Source organism: Ranitomeya imitator, chromosome 10 (assembly GCF_032444005.1).
Source record: "Ranitomeya imitator isolate aRanImi1 chromosome 10, aRanImi1.pri, whole genome shotgun sequence".
Lineage (NCBI taxonomy): Eukaryota > Metazoa > Chordata > Amphibia > Anura > Dendrobatidae > Ranitomeya > Ranitomeya imitator.
The window spans coordinates 40,936,728-40,955,234 of record NC_091291.1 but is presented as its reverse complement, the minus strand read 5'-3'; the positions used below and the strand labels follow the sequence as shown (position 1 = coordinate 40,955,234).

General features: G+C 42.4%; 1 protein-coding gene across 3 annotated transcripts in view; it reads left to right on the top strand.

The window, feature by feature from the left end:
* The window catches only part of PTPRH (protein tyrosine phosphatase receptor type H), a 167,415-nt gene extending 150,116 nt beyond the window's left edge, over window positions 1-17,299 (top strand). For all 3 annotated transcript variants that reach the window (XM_069740841.1, XM_069740843.1, XM_069740842.1), the window contains 7 exons: window positions 833-923; window positions 2,946-3,022; window positions 3,202-3,336; window positions 9,782-9,904; window positions 10,947-11,107; window positions 13,561-13,696; window positions 15,218-17,299. In XM_069740841.1, the coding sequence (XP_069596942.1) occupies window positions 833-923; window positions 2,946-3,022; window positions 3,202-3,336; window positions 9,782-9,904; window positions 10,947-11,107; window positions 13,561-13,696; window positions 15,218-15,361 (867 nt within the window). In that variant the 3' untranslated portion in view covers window positions 15,362-17,299. The remainder of the gene's footprint in view (window positions 1-832; window positions 924-2,945; window positions 3,023-3,201; window positions 3,337-9,781; window positions 9,905-10,946; window positions 11,108-13,560; window positions 13,697-15,217) is intronic.
* Window positions 17,300-18,507: the final 1,208 nt, after the last annotated feature.

The following is an 18,507-nucleotide window of genomic DNA, read 5'->3' as shown; positions in this document are numbered from 1 at the left end:
CTTTTCTTTTCCTTGAACATCTTTTGTTGAATTCTTTTTCTGTCGCTTCCTAAGCATTTTTCGAATGGGAATGGCCTCTAGCATTTTTTTTGGTGGGAATGGTGTTTCTGATGTCTTTTTTTTTTTTTACTGTCCTTTTTTTCACTCCATTGAATAATGAAGAAACTGCTAGTCAGCTTTTAAGTAAAAATGATGGTAAAACACTCCAAAAAGACACCCAGGTATCTTTTCAGCCCTCCCATTGACTTGTGAAGTATAGAGCGCCTTCCAAGTGGAGAGCGCCAGAAGACTGGACGTGTCACTTTTTTTTTTTTTTTTAGGTGCTTGGCATTTTTAGAAACCTGAAGTGGATAACAGAAGTTTTAAAGCCTGAACATGCACACAACAAGTCGTTTTTACATAGAAATACATATGTTCATTCTTTTGAGCATTATGGGATAGGTTTCTCATGTGATTTCCACCTATTCCAGACCCACGGGCATTTGAATCTAGGTTTACCCTAAGGAGACCACCTTTAGTTGGGGTGTACTTTTTATATTTTTGGCCTGCTTGTAAATGTTTGCATAGAAAGAGCTATGACTGTGTATCTCCATGCAGTAGGGACGAGCCAATGCGATTGTACCTTAAAATGAGATTGTGGCACGTCCTACTATCTGTCAGATTCTATGTATTGAACCATGGTGCAATGGTGAAGACTTGAGAAGAAGTCTACGATTCCGTTAGCGCCTGCATTCACCTCTTCCTCTTTATCTCCAACGTCTTTGTAGCTCCAGTTAGAGACTTTGCCTTGTACTTACTTTTGTAGTGTAACTTTTTATGTCTACACCACTAGGAACTTAACCCTGTTGGAACCGATCAGCCAAGAAAAGTAGCGGAGATTCCAGACAACAGGGTCAAGAACCGTTTTACCAATGTCCTACCATGTAAGTAAAGTGGCAGCCATTCTAGTGATTGGTAAGCAGTAAGTACTGATTAGTCTAGAAGTAATTCATGAACTTATTGCCTTGGGGAACAAAAATAATAGAAGTATAACTGAACACACAAAAATGTAAAAAATACATACGGTATATTTATTGACTCTCCAGTACCATGCAACGGCAAAACGTTTCAGGCCTGTGCAATGTGTTGTCTACTTCCAAGAGAACTTTTTAAATAAAGTAGTGTCTCTTGTAAAATTAAAATTAAAAAAAACCCTCATTCACCTCCACTTCCAGCAATGTAGTGTCACACAAGCCCTACAACTTCATAGCGGCCCTACATTCTCACCACTTCCATTTGTCCGAGGTTCTTCTCAAGGAAGTGAGTGTGCAATAGCGGGAGCTGATAGTCTTCAGGGTTTGCTTGACCACCCGCGCCTACATCACTGAAACAGTATGTGAATATTGTTTTTTAAAAATTCTTTTAGAAGGGAAACTACTTTGTTTAGAAAGGTGTTGTCCTGGTAGTAGAGAACCTCTTTAAGACCATTTGAATAGTCCAATGATATGGAACAAGCAATTATTGGCACGTGTAAAAATGCCGGCAATCGCCCAACAAACGGGCATTGGGTGTTTGGATATTTCACTCTTGGACACAGACAGAAAAGGGCCCCTACGCAAGAGCAGTTTATGGGCCCTGATCTAATAGCTCATCATAATGCATAATTCCACCTTCTTTGGAGACAGTTGTGGCCCCCTTACCATTGGGGCCCAGGTTGCATCAATGATATATCCTCTCAGGTATTAAAACATCATTATCAGCAGCACATTATCCTGATAACGATAATATTATCTGTGCACAGAATAATTGTCCTATGCCTATAGTATTCTGCTTGGCCCAGATAATTAGGCCATTAAATGGCTGCTAATTCTTGTATGTAGCCAATAGACGACTTTTAGTGGCTGTGGTTGGCAGGTGCAAATGAACTTTTAGACCGAGTCCTTCTGTCGAGACACACTCATGGGGAGGAAAGCAGAGATATAAAAAGCATTGTCTGAAAAAATGGGAGGTTATAATAAAAACAATCAAAAAACTTGGCCGTTATGAAGAAGCTGGTGGCGAAACGCGCATCGGGGTGAGGGGATGCCTAGAGCACATTTTCTGTGCCGGATTCACTTCATACAGGTAATATACATTCTTTCATAGTATTCACATTTGATACTTTCATCGTCAGGCTTACAGTAGGACACACTGTAGCACTGTAGCTATTATTACCATTGAATTTTTTTTTTGACTCAGCCAGCCCTTGTTCATGATATTAAGAGGGATCTAGCACCATATTATGCTCCTGCTTGGTTACTAGTTTATTTTCCTGTATAACTGCCAACACAGTGAGGGTCTTTTGGGTGTGTATATATATATATATATATATATATATATATATATATATATATATATATATATATATATATATATATATATATATATTATATTGTGGTCTGTTATCTGTTTAAGGGGAGTCACTGTACTTTTATTTACTCCCTCCAGTAATCCACTCTAACCCTTATGTGATATCCTCCTTGTCACTCACCTTCTGCTCGGCGTCCCCTAAAGACATTTCTACTTTTGTTTTTTTTATATGATGTTTTTAATATAATTGAATAATATTAATTATTTTACCTTTTTATATTTTTTTACGCTCTTCTTGTCCTCCCATATTTATTAGTCTATCGTGAATGAAGTGCCTTTTCCTACACAGGATATTGTTAATTAATGATGGTTTTATGTATTGGTATGGGGTGGGGGCAACCTTGCTCATGTTTTATGAATATCGAGATCTATAAGCAAACGCCTTGCTTCCTCTTCACACAACCCCACTTGCAGTCCTAAAAATTTGGACCCAAGGACAAATTTTTAAGCAAAAGTTTACAAAGTTGGAGCTCGTTTAGAGAATAGAAGGGGCCGAGAACTATGCAGTAAAAAGTTGTGAACTACAATCGTACTTTCTAATTGATTTTTATGTTAAGACGACCATTCAAGAGTTAAACTGTCCGTGGTCAACGGGACGTCCACTTCTGACTACATCAATGCCAACTACATGCCGGTAAGTGCCAGTTGTCGATTCGTCCTGCTGTTTGCATTTATCAGCCGTCGCCATCTTATTTGCACCAGTTTGGGATAACGCACGGTCGCTCCCTGTGACATTATCGGATATTTTACCGCAATGCATCTTTCTTCCAGCTTCAATTGTGCACATTGTTTAAAAAATGTCTTCATCTGCAGGGTTATAATTCAACCAAGGAATTCATAGCCAGCCAAGGTCCTCTGCCGAATACCACCACTGATTTCTGGAGGATGATTTGGGAACATCAAGTCAACACCATAGTAATGCTGACCAACTGTATGGAGAATGGTCGGGTAGGTTGTAAGTCACGAAACTAGAGAAAGTCAAAGTATCACGTTACTTACCGTAAACTGAATGAGGTTATTGAATTTCTTGTTCCATAGGGTTAAAGGGAGCCAGTTTTTTTTTTTTACCTGATCTGAGCGCAGCATCATATAGGGGCCGATTGTTATGGCTGGCAATCAGGCAACACAGCGTGCAGTAATCAGCGCACATACAGAGATCTGGCAATAACCAAAAACAATAGGACGAGCTCTGAGACGTGGAATCTCTGTAGACTGCAGTACCTGATCTATCCTCACACAACTATAAGCAGCAGTGGATTGCGCCTATCACTACCTATGCAACTCGGCACTGCCTGAGGAGCTGACTAGCCTGAAGATAGAAATACAAGCCTGACTTACCTCAGAGAAATACCCCAAAGGAATAGGCAGCCCCCCACATATAATGACTGTTAGCAAGATGAAAAGACAAACGTAGGAATGAAATAGATTCAGCAAAGTGAGGCCCGATATTCTAGACAGAGCGAGGATAGCAAAGAGAACTATGCAGTCTACAAAAAACCCTAAAACGAAAACCACGCAAAGGGGTAAAAAGACCCACCGTGCCGAACTAACAGCACGGCGGTGCACCCCTTTGCTTCTCAGAGCTTCCAGCAAAAGTTAATAGCAAGCTGGACAGAAAAAACAGAAAACAAACTAGAAGCACTTATCTAGCAGAGCAGCAGGCCCAAGGAAAGATGCAGTAGCTCAGATCCAACACTGGAACATTGACAAGGAGCAAGGAAGACAGACTCAGGTGGAGCTAAATAGCAAGGCAGCCAACGAGCTCACCAAAACACCTGAGGGAGGAAGCCCAGAGACTGCAATACCACTTGTGACCACAGAAGTGAACTCAGCCACAGAATTCACAACAGTACCCCCCCCTTGAGGAGGGGTCACCGAACCCTCACCAGAACCCCCAGGCCGACCAGGATGAGCCACATGAAAGGCACGAACAAGATCTGGGGCATGGACATCAGAGGCAAAAACCCAGGAATTATCTTCCTGAGCATAACCCTTCCATTTGACCAGATACTGGAGTTTCCGTCTAGAGACACGAGAATCCAAAATCTTCTCCACAATATACTCCAATTCCCCCTCCACCAAAACAGGGGCAGGAGGCTCCACAGATGGAACCATAGGTGCCACGTATCTCCTCAACAACGACCTATGGAATACATTATGTATGGAAAAGGAGTCTGGGAGGGTCAGACGAAAAGACACCGGATTGAGAATCTCAGAAATCCTATACGGACCAATAAAACGAGGTTTAAATTTAGGAGAGGAAACCTTCATAGGAATATGACGAGAAGATAACCAAACCAGATCCCCAACACGAAGTCGGGGTCCCACACGGCGTCTGCGATTAGCGAAAAGCTGAGCCTTCTCCTGGGACAAGGTCAAATTGTCCACTACCTGAGTCCAGATCTGCTGCAACCTGTCCACCACAGAATCCACACCAGGACAGTCCGAAGACTCAACCTGTCCTGAAGAGAAACTAGGATGGAACCCAGAATTGCAGAAAAATGGAGAGACCAAGGTAGCCGAGCTGGCCCGATTATTAAGGGCGAACTCAGCCAACGGCAAAAATGACACCCAATCATCCTGGTCAGCGGAAACAAAACATCTCAGATATGTTTCCAAGGTCTGATTGGTTCGTTCGGTCTGGCCATTAGTCTGAGGATGGAAGGCCGAGGAGAAAGATAGGTCAATGCCCATCCTACCACAAAAGGCTCGCCAGAACCTCGAGACAAACTGGGAACCTCTGTCAGAAACAATATTCTCAGGAATGCCATGTAAACGAACCACATGCTGGAAGAACAAAGGCACCAAATCAGAGGAGGAAGGCAATTTAACCAAGGGCACCAGATGGACCATTTTAGAAAAGCGATCACAGACCACCCAAATGACCGACATTTTTTGAGAAACGGGAAGGTCAGAAATGAAATCCATCGAAATATGTGTCCAAGGCCTCTTCGGGACCGGCAAGGGCAAAAGCAACCCACTGGCACGTGAACAGCAGGGCTTAGCCCTAGCACAAATTCCACAGGACTGCACAAAAGCACGCACATCCCGTGACAGAGATGGCCACCAGAAGGATCTAGCAACCAACTCCCTGGTACCAAAGATTCCTGGATGACCGGCCAGCACCGAACAATGAAGTTCAGAGATAACTTTACTAGTCCACCTATCAGGGACGAACAGTTTCTCGGCCGGACAACGATCAGGTTTATTAGCCTGAAATTTCTGCAACACTCTCCGCAAATCAGGGGAGATGGCAGACACAATGACTCCTTCCTTGAGGATACTCGCCGGCTCAGATAACCCCGGAGAGTCGGGCACAAAACTCCTAGACAGAGCATCCGCCTTCACATTTTTAGAGCCCGGAAGGTATGAAATCACAAAATCAAAACGAGCAAAAAATAACGACCAACGGGCCTGTCTAGGATTCAAGCGCTTGGCAGACTCAAGATAAGTAAGGTTCTTATGATCAGTCAATACCACCACGCGATGCTTAGCACCCTCAAGCCAATGACGCCACTCCTCGAATGCCCACTTCATGGCCAGCAACTCTCGGTTGCCCACATCATAATTACGCTCAGCAGCAGAAAATTTCCTGGAAAAGAAAGCACATGGTTTGAACACTGAGCAACCAGAACCTCTCTGTGACAAAACCGCCCCTGCACCAATCTCAGAAGCATCAACCTCGACCTGGAACGGAAGAGAAACATCAGGTTGACACAACACGGGCACAGCAAAAACGACGCTTCAACTCCTGAAAAGCTTCCACGGCAGCAGAAGACCAATTAACCAAATCAGCACCCTTCTTGGTCAAATCGGTCAATGGTCTGGCAATGCTAGAAAAATTACAGATGAAGCGACGATAAAAATTAGCAAAGCCCAGGAATTTCTGCAGACTTTTTAGAGATGTCGGCTGAGTCCAATCCTGGATGGCCTGAACCTTAACCGGATCCATCTCGATAGTAGAAGGGGAAAAGATGAACCCCAAAAATGAAACTTTCTGCACACCGAAGAGACACTTTGATCCCTTCACGAACAAGGAATTAGCACGCAGTACCTGGAAAACCATTCTGACTTGCTTCACATGAGACTCCCAATCATCTGAGAAGATCAAAATGTCATCCAAGTAAACAATCAAGAATTTATCCAGATACTCACGGAAAATGTCATGCATAAAAGACTGAAAAACAGATGGAGCATTGGCAAGTCCAAACGGCATCACCAGATACTCAAAATGACCCTCGGGCGTATTAAATGCCGTTTTCCATTCATCTCCCTGCCTGATTCTCACCAGATTATACGCACCACGAAGATCAATCTTAGTAAACCAACTAGCCCCCTTAATCCGAGCAAACAAGTCAGAAATCAATGGCAAGGGATACTGAAACTTAACAGTGATCTTATTAAGAAGGCGGTAATCAATACACGGTCTTAGCGAACCATCCTTCTTGGCTACAAAAAAGAACCCTGCTCCCAATGGTGACGACGATGGGCGAATATGTCCCTTCTCCAGGGACTCCTTCACATAACTGCGCATAGCGGTGTGTTCAGGTACGGACAAATTAAATAAACGACCCTTAGGGAATTTACTACCAGGAATCAAATCGATAGCACAATCACAATTCCTATGCGGAGGTAGGGCATCAGACTTGGACTCTTCAAATACATCCTGAAAGTCAGACAAGAACTCTGGGATGTCAGAAGGAATGGATGACGAAATAGACAAAAATGGAACATCACCATGTACTCCCTGACAACCCCAGCTGGTTACCGACATAGAGTTCCAATCCAATACTGGATTATGGGTTTGTAGCCATGGCAACCCCAACACGACCACATCATGCAAATTATGCAGTACCAGAAAGCGAATAACTTCCTGATGTGCAGGAGCCATGCACATGGTCAGCTGGGCCCAGTACTGAGGCTTATTCTTGGCCAAAGGTGTAGCATCAATTCCTCTCAACGGAATAGGACACCGCAAAGGCTCCAAGAAAAATCCACAACGTTTAGCATAATCCAAATCCATCAGATTCAGGGCAGCGCCTGAATCCACAAACGCCATGACAGAATACGATGACAAAGAGCACATTAAGGTAATGGACAAAAGGAATTTGGACTGTACAGTACCAATAACGGCAGAGCTATCGAACCGCCTAGTGCGTTTAGGACAATTAGAAATAGCATGAGTAGAATCACCACAATAGAAACACAGTCTGTTCAGACGTCTGTGTTCTTGCCGTTCTACTTTAGTCATAGTCCTGTCGCACTGCATAGGCTCAGGTTTACTCTCAGACAATACCGCCAGATGGTGCACAGATTTACGCTCGCGCAAGCGACGACCGATCTGAAAGGCCAAGGACATAGACTCATTCAAACCAGCAGGCATAGGAAATCCCACCATTACATCCTTAAGAGCTTCAGAGAGACCCTTTCTGAACAAAGCCGCTAGTGCAGATTCATTCCACAGAGTGAGTACTGACCACTTCCTAAATTTCTGACAATATACTTCTACATCATCCTGACCCTGGCATAAAGCCAGCAGATTTTTATCAGCCTGATCCACTGAATTAGGCTCATCGTAAAGCAATCCCAGCGCCTGGAAAAATGCATCAACATTACTCAATGCAGAATCTCCTGGTGCAAGAGAAAACGCCCAGTCCTGTGGGTCGCCGCGCAAAAAAGAAATAATAATCAAAACCTGTTGAATAGGATTACCAGAAGAATGAGGTTTCAAGGCCAAAAATAGCTTACAATTATTTCTGAAGCTTAGAAACTTAGTTCTGTCACCAAAAAACAAATCAGGAATAGGAATTCTTGGTTCTAGCATCGATTTCTGATCAATAGTATCTTGAATCTTTTGTACATTTACAACGAGATTATCCATTGAGGAGCACAGAGCCTGAATATCCATGTCCACAGCTGTGTCCTGAAGCACTCTAATGTCTAGGGGAAAAAAAAGACTGAAGACAGAGCTAAGAAAAAAAAATGATGTCAGGATTTCTTTTTTCCCTCTATTGGGAATCATTGGTGCGGCTCCTTGTACTGTTATGGCTGGCAATCAGGCAACACAGCGTGCAGTAATCAGCGCACATACAGAGATCTGGCAATAACCAAAAACAATAGGACGAGCTCTGAGACGTGGAATCTCTGTCGACTGCAGTACCTGATCTATCCTCACACAACTATAAGCAGCAGTGGATTGCGCCTATCACTACCTATGCAACTCGGCACTGCCTGAGGAGCTGACTAGCCTGAAGATAGAAATACAAGCCTGACTTACCTCAGAGAAATACCCCAAAGGAATAGGCAGCCCCCCACATATAATGACTGTTAGCAAGATGAAAAGACAAACGTAGGAATGAAATAGATTCAGCAAAGTGAGGCCCGATATTCTAGACAGAGCGAGGATAGCAAAGAGAACTATGCAGTCTACAAAAAACCCTAAAACGAAAACCACGCAAAGGGGCAAAAAGACCCACCGTGCCGAACTAACAGCACGGCGGTGCACCCCTTTGCTTCTCAGAGCTTCCAGCAAAAGTTAATAGCAAGCTGGACAGAAAAAACAGAAAACAAACTAGAAGCACTTATCTAGCAGAGCAGCAGGCCCAAGGAAAGATGCAGTAGCTCAGATCCAACACTGGAACATTGACAAGGAGCAAGGAAGACAGACTCAGGTGGAGCTAAATAGCAAGGCAGCCAACGAGCTCACCAAAACACCTGAGGGAGGAAGCCCAGAGACTGCAATACCACTTGTGACCACAGAAGTGAACTCAGCCACAGAATTCACAACAGCCGATACCCTGATTCCAGCGATGTATCACTTACTGGGTTCTTTGCTGTTTGTTTTTATAAAATCAATGTTTTGCTGCAGACTTCTGAATGCTGAGCTCTGTATAAACACGCCCACATCACCGATTGGCAGCTGACTGCCTATGCACAGTGTACACAGAACACTGCCAATCAGTGGTGAGGGCTGTGGTTATACAAAGCTCATGAATATGGAAGAGTACGATCTACTGGTCATGAAACAGGGATTTTATAAAAAACTACAGCAAGCAGCCAGGTAAGTGACACATCCCTGGAATCAAGGTATCCGTTCCTACATTATGCTGCTCTCAGATAACTTGGTGATTGATTACCTTTAAACTTTTAAGTAATACTTTTTGCAACCTCAATTAATTTAGCAAACTTTTAATTTCCGTGGTCAAATATTTGTCCCTGTCCACAATTTTTATGTCTGAGCAAAATCCATACAATGCATGGCTTTGTTCACCCTAACTATAGAAAGTCGATTTTCCAAAACTTTACTCACCTATATGGCTATAATTTTGCGTTGCTTTTACGTATTTTCAACAGCCACGCATATTAATTTCTTCAATTTCTTTTTCTTTTGCAGGTAAAATGTGATCACTACTGGCCGCTGGATTATACCCCGTGCACTTATGGAGACATAGCAGTCACTGTTACGTCCGAAACCATTTTGTCAGAATGGACAATACGAGATTTCTCCATCAGACGGGTTTGTGCTGTTCAATGGTTAATATGTTAAATTTCCCAAATATATAGAAGTTCACCTTCACACGCATTGATCTGTCTTACCAACCTAATATCCGGCAGCCGTACTCGTGAATAAGACATCTTGTCGGAACGCGTAGGCTAAAGTTGCTGTAGTGTCATATGCTGCTATGTGTTGATGTTCACAATATATTCCTTATGGTACATCCATGGAACTTTTTTTAATTATGGATAAATAAATGTTATTATTTATGAGTACCTATATCCCGCTGGATTTTCTCCACCAGTGTATTTCTAACCGAAGAGAGCTAGATAGATCGATATATAGATATACAATGAATAGATAGAGAGTGGATGGATAGATAGATACTGTATATGTGACTATATAGCAAACAATGTACCTATTGAACTCCGCTTATATGCGATTATTATGATGAATCCTATACTAAATAGCCCTTTGTATATACCTATACTATCACACCCTATTCCCATCTTATTATGTGGCCAGCCAGTTTATTAATATTCATGATATATTGAATATATTGATGCGGTGTTGAGCCCACATCTTTTCCGGCACGTGTCAGCTGTTTTGCCTCTAACAGCCGCAGGTGGAATCGGGATCCACCCGCGGCTGTTAACTAGTTAAATGCCGCTGTCAATCTCTGACAGCAGCAATTTTAGGCGCGCTTCCAGCAAGCCCATATAAAAGTTCAAATCGCCCTCCTTTCGCCCCATTCAAAATAGAACAATAATGAAAAAAATCAAACATACACATATTTGGTATCGCCGCGTTCCCTCATATGGCCATATTGACCAAAAAATTAAAATTTCTGGCTCTGGGAAGAAGGGGAGCAAAAAATTAAAATGCAAAACCAAAGATGCTTCTGGCTGTTAAGGGGTCAAAGCCAAAATATGCCTTGTCCTGAACACTTAAACAGATAATGTGGAAAACCATATATATTTTTTTAAATAAATGTATATTCATAATTTTATGTTACTTTAAATTTAAAATTTTATGAGTGCTAATATATATATTTTTTTGGCAGGAAAATGAGCCGGGCATTAAATACGTCCGCCACTTTCATTTTACTGCATGGCCTGACCATGGGGTGCCAGAGTCCACCACATCCATCATCCAGTTCCGTAATCTTGTGCGAGAGCACACGGACCAGCGCAGGAGCATTGGGCCAACAGTTGTACACTGCAGGTAAGGTGAAAGTATATTGCAAGTTATATTCTGTAGTGTTTTTTCTTTTTTTTATTACTTGATTTGACGGGCAGAACACCAGAAACCCCCTAACTTATTTTTACAAATTAAACCCCCTAACGAATAAATCTAGGGGTGCAATGAGCAAGTTAACATCACATGTGCCTCACATAATTTTATACCATTGGGCAGTGAAGAAAGAATAATTACATTTCTACCACTAAAATATTTTTTAGCTCCAAGTTTTTAATTTTTATAAGGGCTAATAGGACAAAATGGACCTCACAGTCTGTATGAGTGCGCCAAAACCCTATATGTAATCGGGGACTACGTTTCGGGCACAGTGGAAAGCTTAGAGGGAAATGAGCCCCATATTAGAGTGCAGACTTTACTGTTATAGTTTTTGGATGCCATGACCCACTGGGAGAGCCCCTGAGGTGCCATAAGAGCAGAAACCCCCATTTAACAAACTATACCTCTCAACAAATTCATCTAGGGGGGGCAGTGATCATAATGACACCACGGGTGTGTTACAGAATTTTATACCATTGGGCAGTGAAGAAAAAATAACTACATTTTTACCACCAAAATTTATATTAACCACAGATTTTACATTGCACCAAAATTTGTCCCACAATTTGTGCTGAATGTGGAAATACCCCATATGTGGCAGTACAGTACTGCTTAGCCACACGGAGAGACTTGGGAGGGATTGAGCGCTATTTTCTTCCTGGAGCGCAGATTTTCCTAGAATAGTTGGCAGACTTCATATACAGCGCCCCTAAGTACTAGAATGTCCCCCTCAAGTGACCTCATTTTGGAAACGATACCCCATTGGGAATTGATGTACAGGTGTAGTGAAGATTTGACGCCATGGATGTTTTACAGAAACAAGCAGCAGAGGATGTTGCAGAGTGAAAATTGTAAATCTTCTATTGTAGTGCCCAGTTTGTTCTAGCGCCTGTTCGTTGTAGTGCCCAGAATCACGTGTTTCAACGATTTACATGGAAACCCCGATGTAAGCGCTCAGCGTAGATCCACAGGATAAATGTGAGCCAAGCCTTCCTGCAATCTTTGGGAGGCAGAATGAACAAATCAACAGCAGGAGAAGAACTGGTTTTATTTATTTTTTACGCTGTCCCTCGTGTGGTATACGTGATTAGGCGACATTATTCTTCGGGTCGGCAGCGATACCAGATTTATAATTTTATGTTTGGCTGCTGTCACACACTAAAAGACGCTTTTTGTTTTGCAAAAAAAATGTTTTGTATCACCCTATTTGAAAGCTCCAATTTTTCCAGATTTCTGCTGACTGAGTCATGTGAGGGCTTGTTTTTTGCAGGAAGAGTTGACGTTTTTATTGGCACCATTTTTGGCCACATGACATGATGTGTTTTGCTCGCCTTCTATTCCGATGTTTGGGAGGCAGAATGAACAAAAACTGCATATGGTAAAATTGATAAGACAGCTTTATTCTTTGGGTCAGTATGATTACAGCGATACCACATTTATATAGTTTTTTTTGTGTGTTTTGGCACTTTAACGCAATAAAACTATTAAATAGATAAAATAATTACCTTTGAATCGCTTTATTCTGAGAGCTATAACTTTTTGATTTTTCCGATGATAGAGCTGTATGGTGGCTTGTTTTTGCGGGACAAGATTACATTTTGAGCTATACCATTTTTTTTTTTACATTCGTCTTTTTGATCACGTTTTATTCCACTTTTTGTTCGGCAATATGTTTAAAAAGCATAGTTTTAGGCTTTTTTTTTTTATGGTGTTCACAGAAGGGGCTGACTAGTGTGACAGTTTTATAGTTCGGGTTGTTCTGGAGGTGGCGATACCAAATGTATATCTTTTTGTTGCTTTTTTTACATTAAAATATGTATTTATGGATGATATAACATATTTTTACAATTTTTCTTAACTCATTTCTTAAACTTTTTTACCTCGTCTCTCTATGGGACTTTTACTTTCAAGGCTTTGATCACTGTTCTAAAGCATTGCAATGCATGAGTATTGCAATGCTTTATACTTGTCAGTGACGCACTGGCTCAAGGATCTTAGACCATGTTCTGAGCATGGTCTAACAGGCTTTCTGAAATCTGGTGACTCAGATGGCAACAATTCGGCCCTCATGATGACGTCGGAGGTGTGAAGGAGCCTTTTCCCTTCCTTCTAAATGGTACTATATAGATTGAGAGCAGCCGGATGTCCACTTTCATGTCAGTTGAACACTCGACGGCGATGGCGCGCGCCCAGCTCCTGTGCCCGCAGGATCACCATGTTGTAGCCATACTTCCTAGGTCAGAACCCCTTTCCAGCCAGGACGTATGGATACTTCTAAGGTCCTCAAGGGGTTAAAGGGTTGCCATTGTTTTCTCTTTTTGGTGTAAGCATTCTCTAATGACGTACAGTTTTCTCTGAACCTTTTTGCATGTCTTCTACAGCGCGGGAGTAGGTCGAACTGGAACTCTTATTGCTATAGATTACTTAATCCAGCAGATTGAGAAGGAGCATCGCGTTGGGGTTTATGGTTTTGTAGAAAAGATGCGAATGAATCGTAACTTAATGGTACAGACGGAGGTGAGTGAATCCACTATGTAGTAGGTGGTGCGTTTCTACCTATAAAATATCACCTATGTTAATAGACCCAATATTAGATATGGTATTTAGCATTCGGATGGCATTGATTGAGACCATGTCGCTCACTTTTCTTGCATATGAGACCTGTCTATTGACACTAATTAGCATTATTTTTATTGGTGTAAATGCCTCTGTTCTCCTAAATCCGTCTTTGCTTTTTCCAAAACAAGTTGAGCACTACACCCACTTGATGCAAAGACTAGATTCATATAAAGAGTAGATGAGGCCATATCTCAGGAACGGAGAGGTGTAGAGTCAAAAGAAACACAATGCCGGATACAGGAGAACTGCAGCATTTACATCAGATAGAAAAACAACGTATTTATGGAAAGTGATAGGACCTATGTGTTTCCAGTTGTCCGTTTTAGTGACTATTATTGAGTTTTCATTTCCTTCTTGCCCCTTGGTAAATTAGAATAATCCAACATTTCTATTTTTTCCTGGGAAAGAATATCTTGTGTACCCAAGTTTTATTACCAACTTTCAAGCTTTGTAATATATCTTATAAGACAAAAATGCCCCTTTCTCCACCTAAAGGAGACATTTATAGAGGCTAGTTTTCCTCTCCTCTTTTCTCCATATACTTCTACGGACAATTGGAAAACGTTCAGTGAAGCTGAGAAGCCATCCTGCTCCACTTGCTCCCAGTAGCCTAGTATGAGCAGCAACAGCATTTCTGCTATCATTTACTCCACTTTTAGAGGGGTTATCCAAGGCTATTTTACTTTTTTACTATGTGCCTAAGCACTTTCAGGCAGGTAGTTGCTAACTATCTGCCTGTTGTGCCCGGCGCTGATCTCTGCCGGCTCAGATCGGTCACAGACCGCTCCTCCCAGTGATTCTTCATCTTCCAGTGACATGGCGTTGATAGAGCAGCTGCTTTTCTTCTTGGCTGCTCTGTTGATGGGGTGTCACTGCTGATGTCATGCTGATTATCAGCCGGCTCCCCGCTGCCTAACTGCGGGGAGCCAGCTGTCAGTCAGTGTGAAGTCTGCAGTGATGCATCGTCAACAAAACAGCCTGGCAGACGAAGAGCTGCCCTGTTGGCATGAGATTAATTGAAGCAGCAGAATTACCGGCCGGAGAGATCCATGACAAGTGGCAGGTAGTTGGCGACTACCTTCCTGTCAGTTCTTTGCCCCATGAGAGACAAATAAAATAGTCAAAAATAACCCCTTTAATGATAAAAAATTTGTCCGGCTGAGGAAGGTCACAACTTTCCCACTAAGCGATTCCATGCTGGGAAAAAGAAAGTCGGCTGAACTGACACAAAAATGCTAAAAATATGCAAATTTTTGGTGTATTTTTGCAGCTGTCCTGCACAAGTCTTATGGCAAAAAAGGGTTTCCCATGTGTCCTGATAGCCCCCAGTTATATATCGCTGGGTGCTCATGGAACGTCTTAATGTACCTTTTATTACCCTTTAACCCAAACTATTATCTTATTTTATTTCCTTTCTAGGCACAATATGTGTTCCTCAACAAATGTATTTTGGACTTTATTGATCAACCTGGGGATGAACCCATATATGAGAATCACACTGGTAATGAACTTGTATACGAGAATTTCTCTGCCATTCGAAATCACCAAAAAGAAAATGCTTAGCCGAGGATAGGCAACTACTGGAACGGGCAAACTCCCCATGGTCGCGTACAAGGACATTCACTTCTTCTCCTTTTCCTATCTTATGTCCTTTGTGTATTAAGTCTGTTCTCAGGTGATCTCATTATATGGCCGCCGGACTACGTTGACACAACCATCCAAAATGAGATTTTTGCTGCACACTGACAATATTGCGCAAGATTCCTGACGTTATCTGGTACGGAAAATTGGACCATATAGAATGATCACTTCCACAAAACTTTGTGAACCGAGAAAAGAAGGAGTGTATGAAGTGTACGGCACAAGCTTTTATTCATTTTATGATATTATTTAAAAAAAATAAGGAGACGGGGAAAAAAAAAATCACTTTTTTTTAAAGCTTCCTTTTTGTGTGAACTCCACAATCCTTTTGTTCCGAGCGTACAGTCTGAAGGACCAAGTTACTGTAACATTGACCTTTAAATATATATTTAGCTTTGAACCGTTTTATTTAAGATCAAAATGTAAAAGATCAAAATGTATGGGTGTAATTCTCCACAAGCAAGGAATCCGTCAGCAGTTCCGTAATAATTTTTGCACTTTTATAGATCTCGTCTTTTTAACGACTTTTGTTCTTGATTCGATGACATTAAAGCTCATTTTTGGAGAGCTGATTTTAAGAAATGCTGTAAATTAATATATAATAAATATGAAGAATGTATTTTTGTATAATGTACTGAAGAAATAATATGCCTACAATTTCCCTAGTTCCTAGCGCAGCTTTACTTCTTCTTTTTTTTTTTTTACTGGTTTTATTTTATGGATTTTATACTACATCCCATATATATGCATATATTAAATGGAACCGTTCAGTACAATTACATATGGAAGTAATGGTGTGGCTATATACAGTAGATGTGTGCCCCCCAATAAGAAATGTAGAGGTCCGACATGGCACTCATGAGAAATCTAGCATTGGAAGTGCACTGGGGGAATACAATGCACTGGGAGATGCAGTCCAAGGGTATTGGCCACGCCCCCAGTGCACTCACAGCCTGATTTGCATATGGCATCTACAACTGATTTCCGGACACACAGCTAGACAGCCACACTATAAAAAAAATATGCTGATCGGTTCCCTTTATGGTAAACTTGACAACGGATACATTCTGCCCGGATCCACTATGATTTCAGCCACGTATGTTTGAAAAATATACTTTAAAAGTCAAAGAGACGAATGGGAGACTAGTCGAAAAAGTGGATTACCGGTGGCTTCTCATCGCCCTCTCCCCTTGAGACTCTCCCTATGTGCGTGTAAAGGGAGAGACCTGTCAGTCACTGACAGTGGGCGGGGAGAAGGCACGGAGGACCGGTCTGACCGACTAGTCTTGCTACTGGCTCATTCCCAGGCAGATTTTAAAGTACGTTTTTAGCCTGAAACACTGCATCATTCAGAATCAAACATATATGGCTGAGATCACACAGCCATATGTCTGGTACATGCTGTCCATGGATCGGGGAACATGGATCCACTGTCAATCTTATGATGTTGATGACCTATACATAAGATAAGCTATCAATATCCGATTGCTGGGGGGTCCGGACTCCCGCACCCTGATAAGCTTCCGTGCCAACTGGATGTAACCGGAGTGGAACAGCACAGCTTAGATTATAGTGTAGTGTCCGTTGCAGAGACCTGCAGTCCTGTTCCTATAGAATGGAATAGACGATGATCCGCCGTACCCTGCAGTGGCAACTACGCAATGTGGCGGAGCAGTGTTGGTCCAGCTCCGGGCACCGATCAGGTGAGATGGAGGTGTCCCTCCCGATCTGATATTGATGAACTATTTCCATTAAAGATTTAGACTGAAATATACAACACATAATAGTATAAAAGATGAAGAAATCAATTACCTGTATAAATGCAGAAATGATTGTAAAAATAAAAAAAAATGAAAAGTGCATTACATTGTCATTCCTTTTTCTGCTTTAAGGAATACTTGTGTCATTATTGTGTGAATGGTCCCGTATTCTTATACCCTCGAGGAAGGAGGAGTCCGCCTATAGGAAGGTGGCTAAAACAGAATTGGTCAGTATGACTCTTACTACGACACCAGACATAGCACAAGATGGAGTAGGGTGAAACATAAGATACCAGAGGTAGCACAGGATGGAGTAGGGTGAAACATAAGATACCAGAGGTAGCACAGGATGAGGTAGGGTGAAACACAAGACACCAGAGGTAGCACAGGATGGAGTAGGGTGGAACATTAGACACCAGAGGTAGCACAGGATGGAGTAGGGTGGAACATAAGACACCAGAGGTAGCACAGGATGAGGTAGGGTGAAACACAAGACACCAGAGGTAGCACAGGATGGAGTAGGGTGGAACATTAGACACCAGAGGTAGCACAGGATGGAGTAGGGTGGAACATAAGACACCAGAGGTAGCACAGGATGGGGTAGGGTGAAACATAAGATACCAGAGGTAGCACAGGATGAGGTAGGGTGAAACACAAGACACCAGAGGTAGCACAGGATGGAGTAGGGTGAAACATAAGACACCAGAGGTAGCACAGGATGGGGTAGGGTGAAACATAAGACACCAGAGGTAGCACAGGATGGAATAGTGTGAAACATTAGACACCAGAGGTAGCACAGGATGGGGTAGGGTGAAACATAAGATACCAGAGGTAGCACAGGATGGGGTAGGGTGAAACATAAGACACCAGAGGTAGCACAGGATGGAATAGTGTGAAACATTAGACACCAGAGGTAGCACAGGATGGGGTAGGGTGAAACATAAGATACCAGAGGTAGCACACGATGGGGTAGGGTGGAACATAAGACACCAGAGGTAGCACAGGATGGGGTAGGGTGAAACATAAGATACCAGAGGTAGCACAGGATGGGGTAGGATGAAACATAAGATACCAGAGGTAGCACAGGATGGGGTAGGGTGAAACATAAGATACCAGAGGTAGCACAGGATGGGGTAGGATGAAACATAAGACACCAGAGGTAGCACACGATGGGGTAGGGTGGAACATAAGACACCAGAGGTAGCACAGGATGGAGTAGGGTGAAACATAAGATACCAGAGGTAGCACAGGATGGAGTAGGGTGAAGCATAAGATACCAGAGGTAGCACAGGATGGGGTAGGGTGGAA